The 17,085-nt window shown below is 45.8% G+C and overlaps 1 protein-coding gene across 1 annotated transcript; it reads left to right on the forward strand.

Moving 5' to 3' along the window:
* The first annotated feature begins 974 nt into the window (after window positions 1-974).
* LOC132082540 (myeloperoxidase-like) lies at window positions 975-15,848 on the forward strand. Its single transcript, XM_059486851.1, has 14 exons — window positions 975-1,004; window positions 1,969-2,046; window positions 2,708-2,801; window positions 3,641-3,816; window positions 4,424-4,547; window positions 6,508-6,637; window positions 7,504-7,704; window positions 7,798-8,113; window positions 10,011-10,171; window positions 10,610-10,862; window positions 12,118-12,288; window positions 13,054-13,291; window positions 13,752-13,969; window positions 15,205-15,848. The coding sequence occupies exons 1-14, from the start codon at window positions 998-1,000 to the stop codon at window positions 15,243-15,245; spliced, it is 2,208 nt and encodes a 735-aa protein (XP_059342834.1). The 5' UTR covers window positions 975-997; the 3' UTR covers window positions 15,246-15,848.
* Window positions 15,849-17,085: the final 1,237 nt, after the last annotated feature.

The following is a 17,085-nucleotide window of genomic DNA, read 5'->3' on the forward strand; positions in this document are numbered from 1 at the left end:
AAAGGCTGATTGATGGCAAGAAAATTCAGCATTGTCTTTTGTTATCAGCGTCACCAATGTTCAAAGGATTAAATTATCTCTACAACCTTGGTCCACTGAAGTACAGTCCTTTTCCCTCCTGCATATCATGGAATCATGGAATGGTTTCTGTTGGAAGGGACCCTAATGTTCCTCCCATTCTGCCCCCTGCCATGGCAGGGACACCTCCCACTGTCCAGCCTGGCCTTGGGCACTGCCAGGGATCCAGGGGCAGCCCCAGCTGCTCTGGGCACCCTGTGCCAGGGCCTGCCCACCCTCACAGGGAGGAATTTCCTCCTAACGCTCTGTCATAATTCACATTGAAATGAATGACATCACTTGCCCCAAGACTTTGCTGCTTTCTGAGCATTGGCACATCTATAACTTTGGGATTGTCCATACTTCTGTCCATGTGATTTTACTGGAGACAGCTTGACCCTGCTCTGTACTACTGCCTCATTCCTTGTCCACTTTGTGTCATCCCTAATAATCAGCAATTATTTTATAGGAATTTCCAAATCCCTGATGGGACACAACTTTGTTTTGCCTGGACACAAATAGTGGCAGGCCCACCATTCACACATGCTGTATGTGGACCTCGGGATGCCCCCAAATGCATTGGCAAGATGATCCATTTCTGTCTTCCCAAACCTTCACAAATTCAACCAACAAGGAAAAAGAAGCCAAATTCCACCTTGATCTTTAACCGTCATAAAGTTAAGCTGACCTCTTTCACTTGCAGGAAAGAAATATGTGTCTTCATTCCTTTTTAAACTGATTTTTCAAGAAGGAAGTCAGAAGGAATGGAGAAGTGTATACTTTCTAGATCCTTCCAGGAAAGCAAACCAGCAGATATTTCCTCTTGGCTCAATCTGGTCCCATTTTTTTGGCCACACCCATCTTAGACCCAGCAAATTTCTGCCCTGGTGCAGGTGTACAAAGAACTGACTTCTCTCCCAGCCCCGCCAGTGCTGCAGAGATGGCAGGTAAGATCAGTGCATTTTCATTCTATATCTGCATTTGATATTTCTGTTGTGGATATTGGTGCATTCCACAGGTGAACCCAAGGAGATGGGAGGCAGAGCAGAGTGTTGGGACCGGCTGGTGCTTCATTCCTCCTTCTGCCCTGATGTGTATTTAATTTATTGTGAGAAGTGAGCAAAGACAGCCTGATTTATTTCTCATGCAGAAAATTCCTGCAATACACGTTTGCAAGGAATGAGCAGCTTTCAATCCCCAGGAACATGGTCCAAGAATTTTCATGGATTGTAAATGTAAGATAACTTCTCCCACTGTGAGAAATCTGTTAGTTCTTCCAAATTTTGTCTTTGTCCTGTTCTAAACAATTTGAAAGTTGACTAAATTACTTAAATCTATTTACAACCTTTGGGCTAAAAATCTCCATTCAGGGAAGGTACTGTGCCACAGTGAGAGATATTGGTGGAACAGATCATACACATTTCTGCTTTAATGTGAGACAGGAATAGAGACAAATTTCAGGGAGCAGCAGGAGGACTGGCAGGGGTGGTTGACAGTGATGATAGACGTGTTCAGCATGAAGATGGAGGGGGCAGAGAGGGAAGTGTGGGGTCAGGCTCCTTCCCACCAGCTGCTTGTGGACGTTGCCAAAGACAGGATCCCAGGACACCACCGTCTCCCAACTCGCCTTCCCAATATCCTGCACCACTGAGGCTGGACTGCACCTGACTCCTATTCCTTTGCAGCCTCTCAGCCCACTTTGCAGAGGGTTCCACCTCTCAGAGGTGTCCCTGTGCCCTGCCAACCCCAAGAGCCACAGCCCCAGCCCGAGTCCCACTGGCAGGTCTGGACAGAGGCGGCTCGATTTTATTCCTGGATCCTGAAAGAGATATTGAAACCAAACATCTCAGTCTGTTCTGAGTCCTCAATGAAGCCCTGCCCATTGAGGATTTATGTTGCATTTCTCCCTAGGCACAAATCCAAGGATGAGTCTCCTGGGATCCCTCATCACTCTCTGTGCAGTTGGAGCAATGGTCTCCTCGGGCAATAGTAGGTTCCTGTTTGTCCTTTGGCTGCTGCTATACTGGAAAGGGTGTGAATCAAAACTCAGCTGGAGTTCCCAATTAGACACAGCTCCAATAAAAAACTGAAATATCCTATAGATTGATCCACTAAAAATGAAGTTGATACCCGAGAAATTCGCCTAAGGAAACTCCCTATTTAACCAACAGCCCATCTGAGCAAATAATAATTTTATGACAGAAAATTTGGGGCACAGACTGTATCTTTGATTTCTTCTGTGCACTTTCCCTGGGGAAAGGTCTGGAGCCCCAGGAGCAGCTGAGGGAGCTGAGAAAGCTCCTTTTCTCAGCCTGGAGCAAAGGAGGCTCGGGGGGCCCTTGTGGCTCTGCACAGCTCCTGCCAGGAGGGGACAGCCGGGGGCTCTGCTCCAGGGAACAGGGACAGGAGGAGAGGACATGGCATCAAATTGTGCCAGAGATTTAGATTGGATATTGGGCAAAATTTCTTCACAGAAAGGATTGGGAAACATTGAAAGAGGCTTTGCACGGCAGTGATGGTGTCACCATCCCTGAAAATGTTAAAAAAACCTTGGTATGTGGCAGCTTGGGGACACGGTTTGGTTGAGAACAAAGCCTTTGGTGTATAATTGAGTATGCTACATTTCTGCTTCTTCTTTTTTGTGGAGCAGAGGTCTCAGAGGTGCTTTCAGATTCATCTCTCCAGAGCATCATTACTGAGGCCAGGCAGTTGGTAGATGCTACATATTTACAGGCCCGAAAAAGGTGAGTTCTTCCTGCATGACAGCCCAAATATTTTAAGGTAACAAGATTAAAGACATGTGTGTTTTTTTCTGTTTTCCAATGCATATTTATTATGAAGAAGCCTTAGCACCATAGCTGTCTTTGTCATGGCAAAAGGATCCCTCCGATCCTTTTGCCCAGTTTGGCTGGATTCTGGTCCCAGAACCACCAACCATGACCTCCAAGCATTGTTTCCTCACCTACAGTGCCATAACCATCTCTCACTGGTCCATAATGATTCAGACATACTGGACACGTGTGAGTCCTCTCCTGGCAGCAGGAGTTCTGCCCATCTTCAGAAGGACTGGAGTTGTGCAGATGGACACCCTGCCCCAGACAGATGTCAGTGGAAGTCAAACCCCATGTATTCTCTGTGATTGTCCCAAAAGGCTAATCTGGCAGTGGGATGATTTCGGAAGGCATCTCTCTCTACTCAGCCTACAAAAGTAGCAAGACAGAACCTTGAGACCAGAAAGAGATGGAACAGGAGCGAGGTTGTCCCTCTGTTCACAGAATACACCTTGCAACATAATACATGTATAATTTTATCCAGACACAGTTCATTGATCTGAATTTCCACATGATAGAACAAAGTTTATTGTGACAAGGAAGTATGACTGCAAACTTGAAGTAGGGGATTACAGTGCTTTCTTTGCCAAAACCATCTGAGCTGACATGCTAACGTGCAGACAGCCGGTCCTACTGGGCAGGGCCTGCATGTGACCCTGCAGTGGTGTCACAGATAATTACACCCAGTCCAGCATGACAGAGCAGCTCTGATTTCAGAGAAGAACTCTTTCATAGAACTCTTCTATGTTCAGCTTAAAGAGAAAACTGGAGGAGAAGATTGTTAATCCGATGGATTTCCTGAAGCACCTAAAGGACCCCATAGGGAGAACCAGATCTGCAGTCCGTGCCGCTGATTATTTGGAAACTACTTTGAAACTCCTCAAAAGGAACCTGCATCTCTCTGGGGAACAGGGTTTCAATGTCACAGGTAATGTGATTTAGACCAAAATGTCTTACAAAGAGCAAAGAGTAGGAAATGTGCCACAGCAGGTAGCAGGGAGCAGCTCTGCCATGGCCCAAATAACCAACGATGAAACCCTTCCCCAACAGGAGAATAGATTTGAAGGTTTCTCAGAGACAGAGCAGACACCCGGGTGCTTTATTCATCATCTTGGAGAGTGCATCTCTCCTATCCTTGTAAAACCAGCATAACAATACCTGGAACAAACGTGGGACAAAGCCCACTGGAGACTGTAATCACTGAAAACCCTCCATCTTCCACTTCTGCTCTGCACACCTAGGTCATACCACTCTGCAAACTTATTGTTTTGTTCCCAGCTGGGGTAAAACCTTCCTGGTGATGATGCTGTCCACACTTCCCTGAAAAATTGTTTTATGCCCACCCAGTTTCCCTAGTCCAGAGGGGAAGGCTGATCCACAAAAGGATTTAGGCACCAAATTAATAATTCCAATCCAGATGTTTTATATCCACAGCTCCAATTCCATGGGCTCAAATGCTGACCTAGAACACTGAGAAGCTGAAACAACACAAGAAAAGTAGGATCAGATGTCACTCTACAGGGTTTGTCTTGCAGACCTGCTGAGCAGGAGACAGAAGGAGATGATTTCCAAGGGCACTGGCTGTGACTATCAGACTCGTTCCATTAAATGCCCAGAGAGGGATTTTTACCGGACCATCACTGGGGAGTGCAACAACAGGTAAGATTTCTGTATGGACAAGGTGAGTCTCTTTATTCTGACCCAGGGTAGGTGATTTTTTTAGAAAGTGCCTTTTGAAAGGGCAAGAAGAGTGAAGTGCTCAGTTTAATGAGCCTATAAAAGAGGATTCATTTCTACCTGTGCCTGTCAGGAAAAATATGTAACTTCTTTAAAATATCTTTAAAATATCTTTAAAACTTCTTTAAAATCTTCTTTAAAAAAAGATTTGCGCCCACTGCTCTTTAGATGCTGCTTTAGATGAAGGAAAGGATCTTGGGGTGGGGGGCAGGTAAGAAGTTGAGAAAATTTTGAGGCTATGACTCAGCCTCTCATTTTGCTGGAGGCTAGAGGAAATCATCCCTCCACTCTTCCGTAGGGAAGATACTAATTTCCCCAGCTGATTTAGATTATAATATTCAGCTGTTGATGTATCTCTGTGATGAGTAAGGGTGGAAATTAAATAAGACTTTAATTCTTGGTCCTTCCAGCTGGGATCAAACATTTATTTCCTGTTGTGATTTTTAATTAATTTTATTTTAACCAGAAAATGACCAAATTTCTTCTCTGACAATAACAGTCAAAGCTCCTTGTCCTGCTGTGTCAGTGCCAGACCCCAAATCTGAGTTGGACTTGCATCCAATGTGCACCTGGCATGAAAAAGATGTGCCTGATGTGATGACACAGCACAGCTCTGCAGCGGTGTGCGGGGAGCTCACACTCACTGGGGTGTTCCAGTCTGCTCCCCTGGACTCCGGGGCCTCCACCCCTACAGGGACAGCATTGTCTGCCTGCCCAGGAAGGGTATGGAGTCTCTTCCACTGGGGACATTCCAGAACTATCTGGACACAGCCCTGTGCCATGTGGTCTGAGCTGACCCTGCCTGAGCAGGGACATGGGACCAGGAGACTCCAGTGTGGTCTGTTCCAGCTGACCCATTGTGGGGTTTTGTGTCCATGCTGATTTGAGGCCCAGGGTAGGCTTGTCCTTGACCTTGTTGGGCTGTCAGAGAGATGGAGGGAGGCTTGAGGAATCCCTGGGGTGTTAATATTTTCCCAAGGATCTTGCTCATCTTGAGGTGCACACCATGAAAATAATTTGCTTTCAAGGACAGTAATAACAATCAGAACAAGACCCTGGTGGTTCTGAGTCCTTAATATTTGATGGAATTGCTTCAGCTCTGGCACAGTCATTTTCCTAGAACATGCTTTTATTTCACAGCACATTGCTGTGAGCACTGGCTACTCCTCTCCTTTTCCAGTGCAGAATCATAGAATCATTTAAGTTGGAAAAGGCGTCCAGGACCATCAAGTCCAACCTTTGACTCATTCCCACCTTATCAACCAGACCAGAACCCTGAGTGCCACATCATATAGACATTGCCTGAGTTTTGTGCCCACAGGGCCATAGATCATTGGCTCAATCAGAATTATTTTTCTTCTGAACACAAAATGCTGACTTTAGTAATTCAAACTTTTCAGAGCAGTGCAAGGCAACAACACAATGGCCACCCTGCAGGCTGAAAGGGTCTGTGCAAAAACTTCCCCAAGGGGCAACCTTGGTACAGATCCCCACAGAACTGGAGAATCTTCATCTTTGCAAGCTTCCAGCCCCCAGCTGGACAAGACGTGGCCACCCTCACCATGCTGATAGCCCTGCTGTGAGTCTGATTTTGAGAGGGCAGTGAAGACAGAGGTGGTAGAGAGATTTAAATGCCAGATAAAATTAATGCAGGTTTAACTGACAGACACAATAAATAGAGTGACACAAGGCACCTTTTCTAAAAAGTTGATTTTTCTCCACAGTCATAACCTTGGTATAATTTGCATCTTGGTGTTTTGCCAGTCTCATCCCTGTTACCAGCGTGTTCAGACATGGAATAAAGGGCTGTGAAATGTTGGTCTGTGCAAGGCTGCTGACGTTTGAAAAAATAACAGAAGTTGTTTTTCTGGTGATGCTGCAGAAATCACTCCCAGCTGGGGTCCTCCAACCGCGCCTTCGCGCGCTGGCTCCCAGCCGTGTACGAAGATGGAGTGTCTGTTCCCAGAGGAGCAAGTGAAGGAAAGCGCTACAATGGATTCCCTCTCCCGCTGGTGAGAGTTGTTATCCTAAGCCAGCCATGAGGAAGGACACTGCCCTCAGTGCACCCATCAGGAAGGAAACAGTGGCAATATCTAAAGTGTAAATTGCTTGATCTTAGGCAGCTTTTCCACAACTGAGTTATTGCTCAGGTTAATATTTTTTGTTGGAGACAGACATGAGAAAAAGGTTATGGATGCTTTCCTAAGCAGTCTCCAAAGTGTACATCCCAAGGATTGCTGCAGCCAGTGCTCAAGGACACCAGGTTTGTATAAAATACAAGGCTTGGGAGTTCCTGAGCCATGTCCTTGACTTTCTGATGTTCACAAACAAGTTTCAGCTGGAATGGACTTTCCATGAAGCCAGGTTTGGTTGAAGGACTGTGTACAGTGTACTACTTTTACACCTGATTGGATGGAGCTGAGGAACGACATGGAGCTGTGTAATGCCATAACTCTTAGTAATTTATCTAAAATAATCTTGTGCATAATCTACCACTACCTGAAAGAACCAGTTGTGGGTTGGCCTCTTCTCCAAGGGAACAAGTGACGGGACAAGAGAAAATAGCTTCAAATTGTACTAGAGGAGGTTTAGGATATTAGGAAAAATGTGTCCAATGACATAGTGGTTAAGCATTGGAGCAGGATTTCCAGGGCAGTGGAGGAGTCAATCCCTGAAGGTGTTCAAAAACGGGTAGACGTGGTAATTCTCCATATGGTTTAGAGGGAGTGAGGATAATCGGTCAAAGGTTGATGATCTCAGAGGTCTTTTCTGACCTTCATGATTCTGTGATTCCAAGATGTCTCAGTGGGAGTTCGAGTGAGAGGCAACCCCTCCACCGTGGCAGACACAGTCACATTTTCATTTTGGTTTCCTGCAGGTTCGAAAAGTCTCCAATGAAATTGCTCACACGGCCAACGAGAACGTCACTGCAGACCGGCAGCTCTCGCTGGTCTTCATGCAATGGGGCCAGTGGGTCAACCACGACATAGACTTGGCCCCTGCCAGTGGGGAAGGAGCCAGCCTGGAGCTCCAGTGCCATACCAGCTGTGCCTTCAAGCCCCCCTGCTTCCCCATTAAGGTACCCTGACTCTCACCTGTCTCACCATCTCTTACAGCAGCAAAAATGAAACCACAGGGCTTTCTGAGGCATCACTTGGCTTGTTTGCTTTAGTTCCCCCCTGATGACCCGCGGGCGCTGAGCCCCAACACCTGCATGCCGTTTGTGCAGTCGGCCTCCGCGTGCAGTCCCGGCGCGTTCCGGCGGGAGCAGCTCAACGCCGCCACGTCCTTCATCGACGCCAGCACCGTCTACGGCAGCGACGACGCCCTGGCCAGGAGCCTGAGGAACCTCAGCAGCCAGCTGGGCCTCATGGCTGTGAACCAGCTCTACTGGGACGCGGGGCTGGAGCTGCTGCCCTTCGAGAACACGACGCACAGCGTTTGTGTGCTCACCAACAGGAGCGCCAACATCCCCTGCTTTAAAGCAGGTAAGGTGCAGCTGGGGGGTTTCAGTGGGTCATGATGTTATGAATATGAACAAGGCCAAAGTTTCTCCAGAGAAAGAGGTTCTTGTTTATTAAAATAGCTACAAGGAATGAAATGCCCAGGATAAGCCCAGGCACCCACACAGTGAGCCAAAAATGAAACAGTGCGCTGACCCCAAGTGCACTGGGTTCTCCCAAACAAAAAGTATCCAAAAAGAAGAAGAACCCTGACCCAACTGAACGCCCCACATTTATAGTCCCCTTCAAATCCGGCATTGGTGCATTTTGGATCTGCATGACGATTGGTCCATTTGCAGGCTTCTCATTGGTCTTTACCGCTATTCATTCTGGACCAATCGTTTCTGCAGGGCGTCAAATGATTGGTCAGATCTTTCATCCAATCTCTCTTCGACCTTGCCTTGCCCCATCAGAACCCTGTTTCACCAAACCCTGGACCCTTCTAGCACATTCTAATAAGCCCCTCCTTTTAACATATTACAAATAATAGAACATAATTAATACAATATAATTGAACTATATCCTATTTTAACTTAGCTTAACTTTTACCTATAACAATGAAGTCAAAAAGGGACAAGTATCTCTGTATGGGATCCTTGCAGGTCCCTTCCAACAGAGGATATTCTGTGATTCTGTGATATTTGAATGAGGCACTTCAAGACATGACTACGTAAGGGAATCTTCCCCCCAGTTAGAAAAGAAAAATAATCAAGCAACAATCGATTAATAAACATAAACATTATTTTAACTTCCCCAAAATTATAGCAATTTGTTCTTGCTTTATAAAGTCTTTTCAAAAACATGAGAAATTTTCAATAGAATAGCCACCAGTGTTTAAAACTTCTCTGAAGCTTTTTTTCATCTACCTAGAATTCACCATTCACTTGAATGCCAATTGTCAGGTTGTCAGTGCTGACTGAGAAAGCTGGGGCTGTTCAGCCTGGAGAAGAGTGGGTTGTGTGGAGACCTCACAGCACCCTCCTGGATCTGGAGGGACTACAGGGATCCTGGAGAGAGACTGCATTAGTAACTGTAGTGGGAGGACAAAGGGGTATGGCTTCACATTGAAAGAGAATAGATTAAATTAGATATGCAGAAGAAATTCTTCCCTGTGAGGGTGGTGAAGCCTTGGCAAAGGTTGCCCAGAGCAGCTGTGGCTGCCCCATCCCTGGAAGTGTCCAGGGTGAGGCTGAATGGGGCTTGGAGCAACCTGGGGTAGTGGAAGGTTGAAATGGGATGGGCTTTAAAGTCCCTTCCATTCTGTGATTTTATGATTCAGTTTTCACCCAATCAAGACTAACAGTTAAACACTCTTAAGAAATCTAGTTAATTAATTAATTAACTAACCCACTCTACATCAGAAGAAAAGTCTAGACTAGTATGAAATTAAAAAAATACTAAAGACAAACACAGAACTTATTCAAATTTGAAGTGATCCATCACAGGAATAACATTTAAAAAAACATTATAAATGTGAAGCTTGCAAAATCAATCATAAGTGTACAGAGTGTTCTCATTTCCTCATTCTCTGCCTGTGAGAAGGGCTCCTTGCTGAGTGAGGAGATGCTCAGTGCTTCTTCCATCATCTCACAGAGGGTCTTCAGTGAGTGCCCTCCAGTTCTCATAAAATCACAGAAGGGTTTGGCATGGAAGAGAACTTAAAGACCATCCTGTTCCACCTCCTGGCATGGGCAGGGACACCTTTCACTGTCCCAGGTTGCTCCAAGCCCCATCCAGCCTGGCCTTGTGCACTTCCAGGGATGGGGCAGACACAGCATTATTGCCAGAAACATCATCACTTGTTACTTGACTGTCCTAACACCAAAACTTGCTTCTGAAATTGAAAGAACTGTACAAAATTCATAAAATATTTTCATTGTAGGTGACAAACGGGTGACAGAAAACCTGGGACTCTCTGCAATGCACACTCTCTTTGTCCGAGAGCACAATCGCCTGGCTAGGGAGCTGAGGAAATTAAATCCTCACTGGGATGGGGAAAAGCTTTACCAGGAGAGTCGAAAGATTGTGATTGCCATAAACCAGGTACTGATTACTCTTAACTGTTTATCATCCTATTCTTAACTGTTTATCATCCACAAACTTAGAAATGGTTTTTCTGTCAGGCTAAAGGAGGAAAATGTTTTGCCAAATCAGTGGAGTTATTTTTGGAAGTTGGAAATTGTGAATGAGGATAGTCCATCTGAGACAGCATGGATATCCAGAGCTTTTTTATGAGCCATGCTACTAATCTATCAATTATTTATTATATTAATGCATAAATTAATTATTAGATAAAATAATTTCACATTTTAAAATAATTTCTATCCATTATGCCAAACTTATTCCATCACTACAGCTCTTTTTTCTGAAGATTTTAATGAATTCTGCTGCAGAGAGTCCATGTTCATTGTCTGCACTTGACTTCTGATCCCATTTCTGCTGCAGCTGCTGGTAACTTGCTGTGCTCTTGTGGTTTTTCAGATCGTAACATACAGAGATTACCTCCCACTCCTGCTGGCTGAGGAGACCAGCAGGTGGATCCCTTTGTACAGTGGTTACAATGAAAAGGTGGATCCGAGGGCCTCAAATGTTTTCTCCCTGGCTTTCCGATTCGGCCACACATCGGTGCAGCCTTTTGTGTCCCGTTTGAATGAGAGCTTTCAGCCTTTGTGCTCCTCCTCCCACGTCCCTCTGCATTTGACCTTCTGTGCTCCATGGAGAATTGTAATGGAAGGTAAGAACATGGAGCAGTGGTCCTGGTCTGGTCCTGGGGTGGAGATCAGCTGGTCAGGCACACAGAATTATGGAATCCCAGAATCATTTAGGTTGGAAAAGATTTACAAGACCATCAAGTCTGTGACCCCTGCCTTGTCACCCAGCCCAGAGCCCTGAGCAGCATGTTCAGTCATTCCTTGGACCCCTCCCTCCCAGCTCAGCAAGACATGACAGTAGAGTGTTCGAAATCCACTCGGACAGTGCAGCTGCTCCCGTGCTCCAGGAGGCAGGAGACTCCCTGTGCCAAATGTCCATCCACCAAAGTGGATGCCAATCAAAGCTCTTATATCCCCCTATAACCAGGAGACATGGACAGAGGGTGATGCATCCAGTTTAACTGAACTAAAGCAGCATCATTTCTTCCTAGAGGTGCCCATCCCTCTTCCTCGCTCTAACTGGAGTTGTGGGGTCCTGCTATTACACAGCTGAGATCTCCAGATAAGTCTTTCTGAAGAAGACTGAGATCTCTTCCAAAATGGGTTAACTAGTCATGAGAAATATAATTACAGTAGTGCAGCCAATTTTCCTGGTTTTGCTCATACTGTCTCCTTAATTGTTATGAAAAAGATGTGGACTGTCAGACATTATGCTATCACTACATTTAATGTTCTAATAAATGTCTGTCAACTAATAGTGAATTACAAGCAAAATTCATTGCAAAACCTAAAACCTTGGAGAGACCCCGAAGCACCAGGACATAATGGAGCCTGGCAGGCTGAGAAGCAGACTTAGAAAGGGACTGGTGGATGGCAAGTGGATTTAGGAGTGTGGAAGGAAAAGCTAAGGGATGGGGAGGGATAAGGAATTTAGTTACTATGTGGGGCTTTATTTACTGGCACCTGCAGACATGCACAGGTTCATACAGGTAGCCCTGTGAGGGTGCCCAGAGCAGCTGTGGCTGCCCCAGCGCTGGAAGTGTCCAGGGCCAGGCTGGACAGGGCTTGGAGCAACCAAGCTGGGACAGTGGGAGGTGTCCCTGCCCATGGCACAGGTGGAATGAGAGGGGCTTTAAGGTCCTTTCCAAACCAAACCACTCTGTGATTCTATGATTCTGTGATTCCATGATTCTCTGATTCCATATACACACGGTGAAATGAAAATATGAAGATGAAAACCCCACCCAGCCCATAGTAGACTGTTTCAGCTGCATGAAAGGGATCCTCAAAGCTGCACCTTGGCACAAAAAATCTTTCCTTGCTTTGAAATGGCTGCAGGAGGCATCGACCCCCTGATCCGAGGAATGGTTGTGGACCATGCAAAACTGATGGAACAGAACCAGCTGCTCATTGAAGAGCTCCAGAACCACCTCTTTGAACAGACAGAGGTGATGGGTCTGGATCTAGGAGCAATGAACATGCAACGGGGAAGAGACCATGGCCTTCCAGGTAAGGAGACACAAGTCCACACCTCCTGTGAATGAGACCTTTTTTCCTTCTTCTGCTTCTTCCATGAATAGATTAAGTTTTTTCTATACTAATGGGAAGAACCCATTGATTTGAGGGTGAAGGATGGACAGACAGTCAAGCTCAGGGAATAAGAGGTTTCTGTATGATAAAAATCTTTTTGTAAGACATACGACAAGGACAAAAGGCTTAGAAATCAAAGATGATATTGGGGATAATGTAAGAAAGTGGGTGAGAGACTGAAAGTAGAGACACAAGTGACCAAATTAGGCTTTCACATGGGCTTGGACACCTGCCCTGTGATTTGTTCTTTGCCCACAACCTTGTCTTGTGTCCCAGACAAGCCAGAGTCCTGAGCAGAAGCGACTTGCACCCACAGGTGGCACTGCCCCAGGTGCTAGAGAAGAACAGGTGCTTTTGGATTAAACACAACCAAATTTCTTCTTTTCTAAGAATTTGATCTTAGAAATTTTGCCTCCCAAAGCTGCAAGGACTGATGCATTCACCCACAGCAGTAGAAAGATTTAACCAACAGGATGAGGTGTAGTCACAAAGATGACCCAAACTGTTTGTTTAGTGTACATATGAGAAAATATTTGAAAATGTGACATTTGTTGGGACTGCCCAGACAATAGTGCCTTCCAGATCCTTTAATACAATAAGAAGCAGGCAGTTCTCATGGGCCAGGAAAGGTGCTTTGGAGATGTGGTGGTGAGTCCTGGTCATCTACTGCTCCTGCTTTTTTAGGTTACAATGCCTGGAGGGGCTTTTGTGGGCTCTCCCAACCCCAAACTGTAGAAGAACTATCTGAGGTACTGGGCAATCCCAAACTAGCCAAGAAGTTCATGAATGTGTATGGGACACCGTACAATATTGACCTGTGGATTGGGGCAGTTGCAGAGCCCGTGGTTCCCCAGGGCAGAGTTGGGCCCCTCCTGTCCTGCATTATTGGCACCCAGTTCAGGAACCTGCGAGATGGGGACAGGTGAGAGATACATTCCTGTGGCTTTTTTTAGGGGGTAAATGCTGACATTTCCTGTGACACAATAATCCAACCCATTCACAGCACTCCAGGGAGTGCTCCCAGCCAGGCTCATCCTTTAATTTCAGCCCAGTTGCCAAAGGATGTTTTTGTCAGCCTGTTTCTCTCGATTCATGTGGCTGGGGAGTACCAGCTTCAGGTCATGGGGGATCTGCTGTGGCCTCTGCCTGAGGTGTCTTTTGCTCTCAGGGCATAAATCCCTGCATCCCAGCAGTCTGCTGATGCTGTGTGGAAGAGGCAGGCTCTCTGTACTGGCAGAACCCAGATCTGGCCACACTGGAGACACCTCTTTCTAAAGGGGTGTTCCTAGGGAAGGTGGATTAAGGACCATTCAGACTTACCTTGGTTAGGTTCTCAGCAAGTAACCAGAGATTATAAACTGCTTCTGAAAATTTCATTGCAGATTCTGGTGGGAAAACCCAGGAGTTTTCACTCCACAACAGTTGCAAGCATTGAGAAAAATCTCAGTGTCAAGGGTGATCTGTGACAATACTCATATCAAAAAGATACCCAGGGATGTGTTCAAGATCAACACTTATCCTGAGGACTTCACTGATTGCCAAGAGATTGATGTGCTCGACCTCTCATCCTGGAAAGACGAGCCTGAGAGTGCCACAAAAGGTACCAGTGGTCTAAGATCTGTCAAAAATAATAAATGTACTATTAGGTCTTTTCCACACCTAAAAAATTGAAAGAATTAAGGTTTCCACAGTGATTCTACCCCCAAAAGACGATGACTGTCCATTTAGCTACACTCAGACAGCACTGGAGGCAGAGGTGCTGTTAACTGTGTTTCCAGGCAATCCATCACTTTCATCATACCTTATTCCCTGCATCTTCCTTTCAAGCAGATGGGAAATCCCTCAAAATCCTGACTGTTCTGGACCTTGGGAATGTGTCCTCTAAAGACCTTATTTCATAGTCTTTTCTGACAGGAAAGGCGTTGATGAAAAAGCAACTAGAATTAGCCAACCTGCTCCAAAGTCTTACTGTGCTGCTCCAAGCTCCTGCTCTCTCCTCATCTTCCCCAAACCTTTAAATCAGTTTAAGGTATATCTGGAGTAGTTTTGATACTGTATGGCCTCACACACCAATAGCTGAACAAACCTGATCAAAGGTGTGCCACAGTAAAACAATGTCTTGGTCAGAGATGTGGACACTCAGGGTCCTACTAAAACACTCTTGACTATGGGTCTCCCAACTGAAATGATGTGGGAGAACAGAGGCTTGAAGAATGGACTGGACTAGATTGGATTATTTTTCCTTCTGACAACCCATTTACAGATGATCACAATACCTAGGGATCACCTACACTGTCCTTCTGCAAGGCACAGACAACAAAGCATCTCCATGCAGTTCCTGTATTGAGTTTGAGTAACTATTTGAGGGAAACACTGTTGTTTAAGACAGATATTTGCACTTAAAGGCTAAATTATGGTGGCTTCACCTCATTCTTTAGGACCTGAGTCCAGCTTACCTTCTCTCTATACAACAGAGGTTTTTTCATTTCTTTTTTTACCATATTTTTATGGTCACTAAAATGTGCTGAGCTGCTTCCAGTGGCTCTTTTCTCATCAGGCTTGGGGGAAGTCAAAGTGTTTGTGTAACCCAGAGACAGTTAAATTCCAGGGCTAAAAGCAGTTGTTAGAAGTTTAACCTTTTGAAATGTCAAGAAATTTTCCCCAAACCACTCATTCTAAGGCTGGAAGGACCACAATGTCTCAGAGGTGCAAGGATACAGGATGAGAAAAAGGTGGAAAGAACCAGTGTATCCAGGAAAGACTTTGTGCCTCTCAGCAGCTTTTTCTTGCTTTATTTTTCTTGCTTTTTATTTTCTTGCTTTATTTTTCTTGTAGTTTCTAATCCTACTCATCAGACCAGCGTTGGAAACCCCTAATGGTGGCACTGAGCTGCTCCTGGGAAACTCCTGCCTGGACATCAGGCTCCAGTGGCTGCTGCTGACTGAACATCTGCACATGGTTTCCCAGAGGGAAGCTCAAGACTATGCATTCTGTTTTATTTACTGTAATGTGATTTTTTAAAAAATATCATTTATTTGAAAAAAACTTTCAGTAATGTAAGTCTTCAGATGAAAGGGCAATGATATTTTATTTTCTGTTGCCCTAAAGAATTGATCAGAGGCTTTCTGACTCTCTAAAAATGTAATTATGACAAGATTTTTTACTTCTCATCCTGAATGGCTGTCAAACCTGCATGCTGGCATGCTTGCATTGCAAAATCAAACTCCTTATCCTTTTACCTGCTCAGAAATTAGCACATTCATGTAATCTTCACCAAAACTTTCCCAATCTCCTGGTTTTGCACAAGAGAAGGAGCTGTTTAGGCTGCTCCTAATCAGCAGTGAGATTTCAGCCTTTGAAGTCACTGAAGCATGGCAGGTGCATCTTGAAGCTTTGAAACAAGTTTTATTAAAATCCTACAGTGAATCTGTGTGGTTTGGGTATTCTGGGCAGTAATAAAACACATCCTTGTGCACTCACCTACAGTTGGCATCAATGACAGGCTGGGGACAGAGGGGTTGGAAATCCTTCTATCAGAAAAGGTCCTGGGGGAGCTGGTTGACAGTGGCTGAACAAGATCCCAAGTGTGTCCAGGTGGGCAAGAGCCCAATGGCACCTGGGCTGTGCCAGACACACTGTGACCAGCATGACCAGGGCAGTGCCTGTCCCCATCTGCTGGCACTGCTGAGACCTCACCTCAAATTCTGCGTTCAGTTTTGGGCCTCTCACTGCAAAAAAGACATTGAAAGGCTGGAGCATGTCCAGAGAAGGTGATGGAGCTGGGGAGGGTCTGGAGCCCAGGAGCAGCTGAGGGAGCTGGGCAGGGGCTCAGCCTGGAGCAAAGGAGGCTCAGGGGGCCCTTGTGGCTCTGCACAGCTCCTGACAGGAGGGCACAGCCGGGGGGTCGGGCTGTGCTCCAGGGAACAGGGACAGGAGCAGAGGGAACGGCCTCAGGCTGGGCCAGGGCAGCTCAGGGGGGACAGCAGCAGGAATTTCCCCATGGAAAGGGGGCTCAGCACTGCCAGGGGCTGCCCAGGGAGGTTTGGAATGCCCATCCCTGGAGGTGCCCAAGAAAGGGCTGGAGGTGGCACTCGGTGCTCTGGGCTGGTTGAGAAGGTGAGGATCAGTCACAGGTTTGACGCCATTGATCCTAGAGGGCTTTTCCAACCTTAATGATTCTGTGAATATGTGTGGGATTCTGTGTACGTCACACCTGTGACCAAAACAGTCTTTGGCAATGGTTCATAGCAGCACAAAAAAGCAAATCACATCGTGGCTGGTGGGCATCCTCTGACAGAGAAAACAGAAGGCTGGACTCAGAAATCAGGAGCTGCAGCTCCCAGTGTGTGTTTTAAAGATATAAAAGTTGTGCTAAAAATCATGAGGTTATCATAGAATCATCACAGAATTGCAGAATCAGTAAGGCTGGAAAAGAACTCCAAGATCATCGAGTCCATTAACCCAGCACAGCCAGGTCAACAGCTAAACCATGTCCCTAAGCACCAGATACACACATCTTTTGAACAGTTCCAGGGAACAGTTTTTTGAATAGTTCCATCTGGGTATAGCAAGGATATTAGGGAGCATACTCCTGCAATTTGCCTCTGGTTTCTGAACCCCCAGACATGTCCCTCTTGCACTTTGAAGATGTGCTCAGCCCTGAAAGTAAAATCTTCCACAGCTTAAAAGGAAAGCTAAATATGCCAAAGAAATATG

Source organism: Ammospiza nelsoni, chromosome 21 (assembly GCF_027579445.1).
Source record: "Ammospiza nelsoni isolate bAmmNel1 chromosome 21, bAmmNel1.pri, whole genome shotgun sequence".
Classification (NCBI taxonomy): domain Eukaryota; kingdom Metazoa; phylum Chordata; class Aves; order Passeriformes; family Passerellidae; genus Ammospiza; species Ammospiza nelsoni.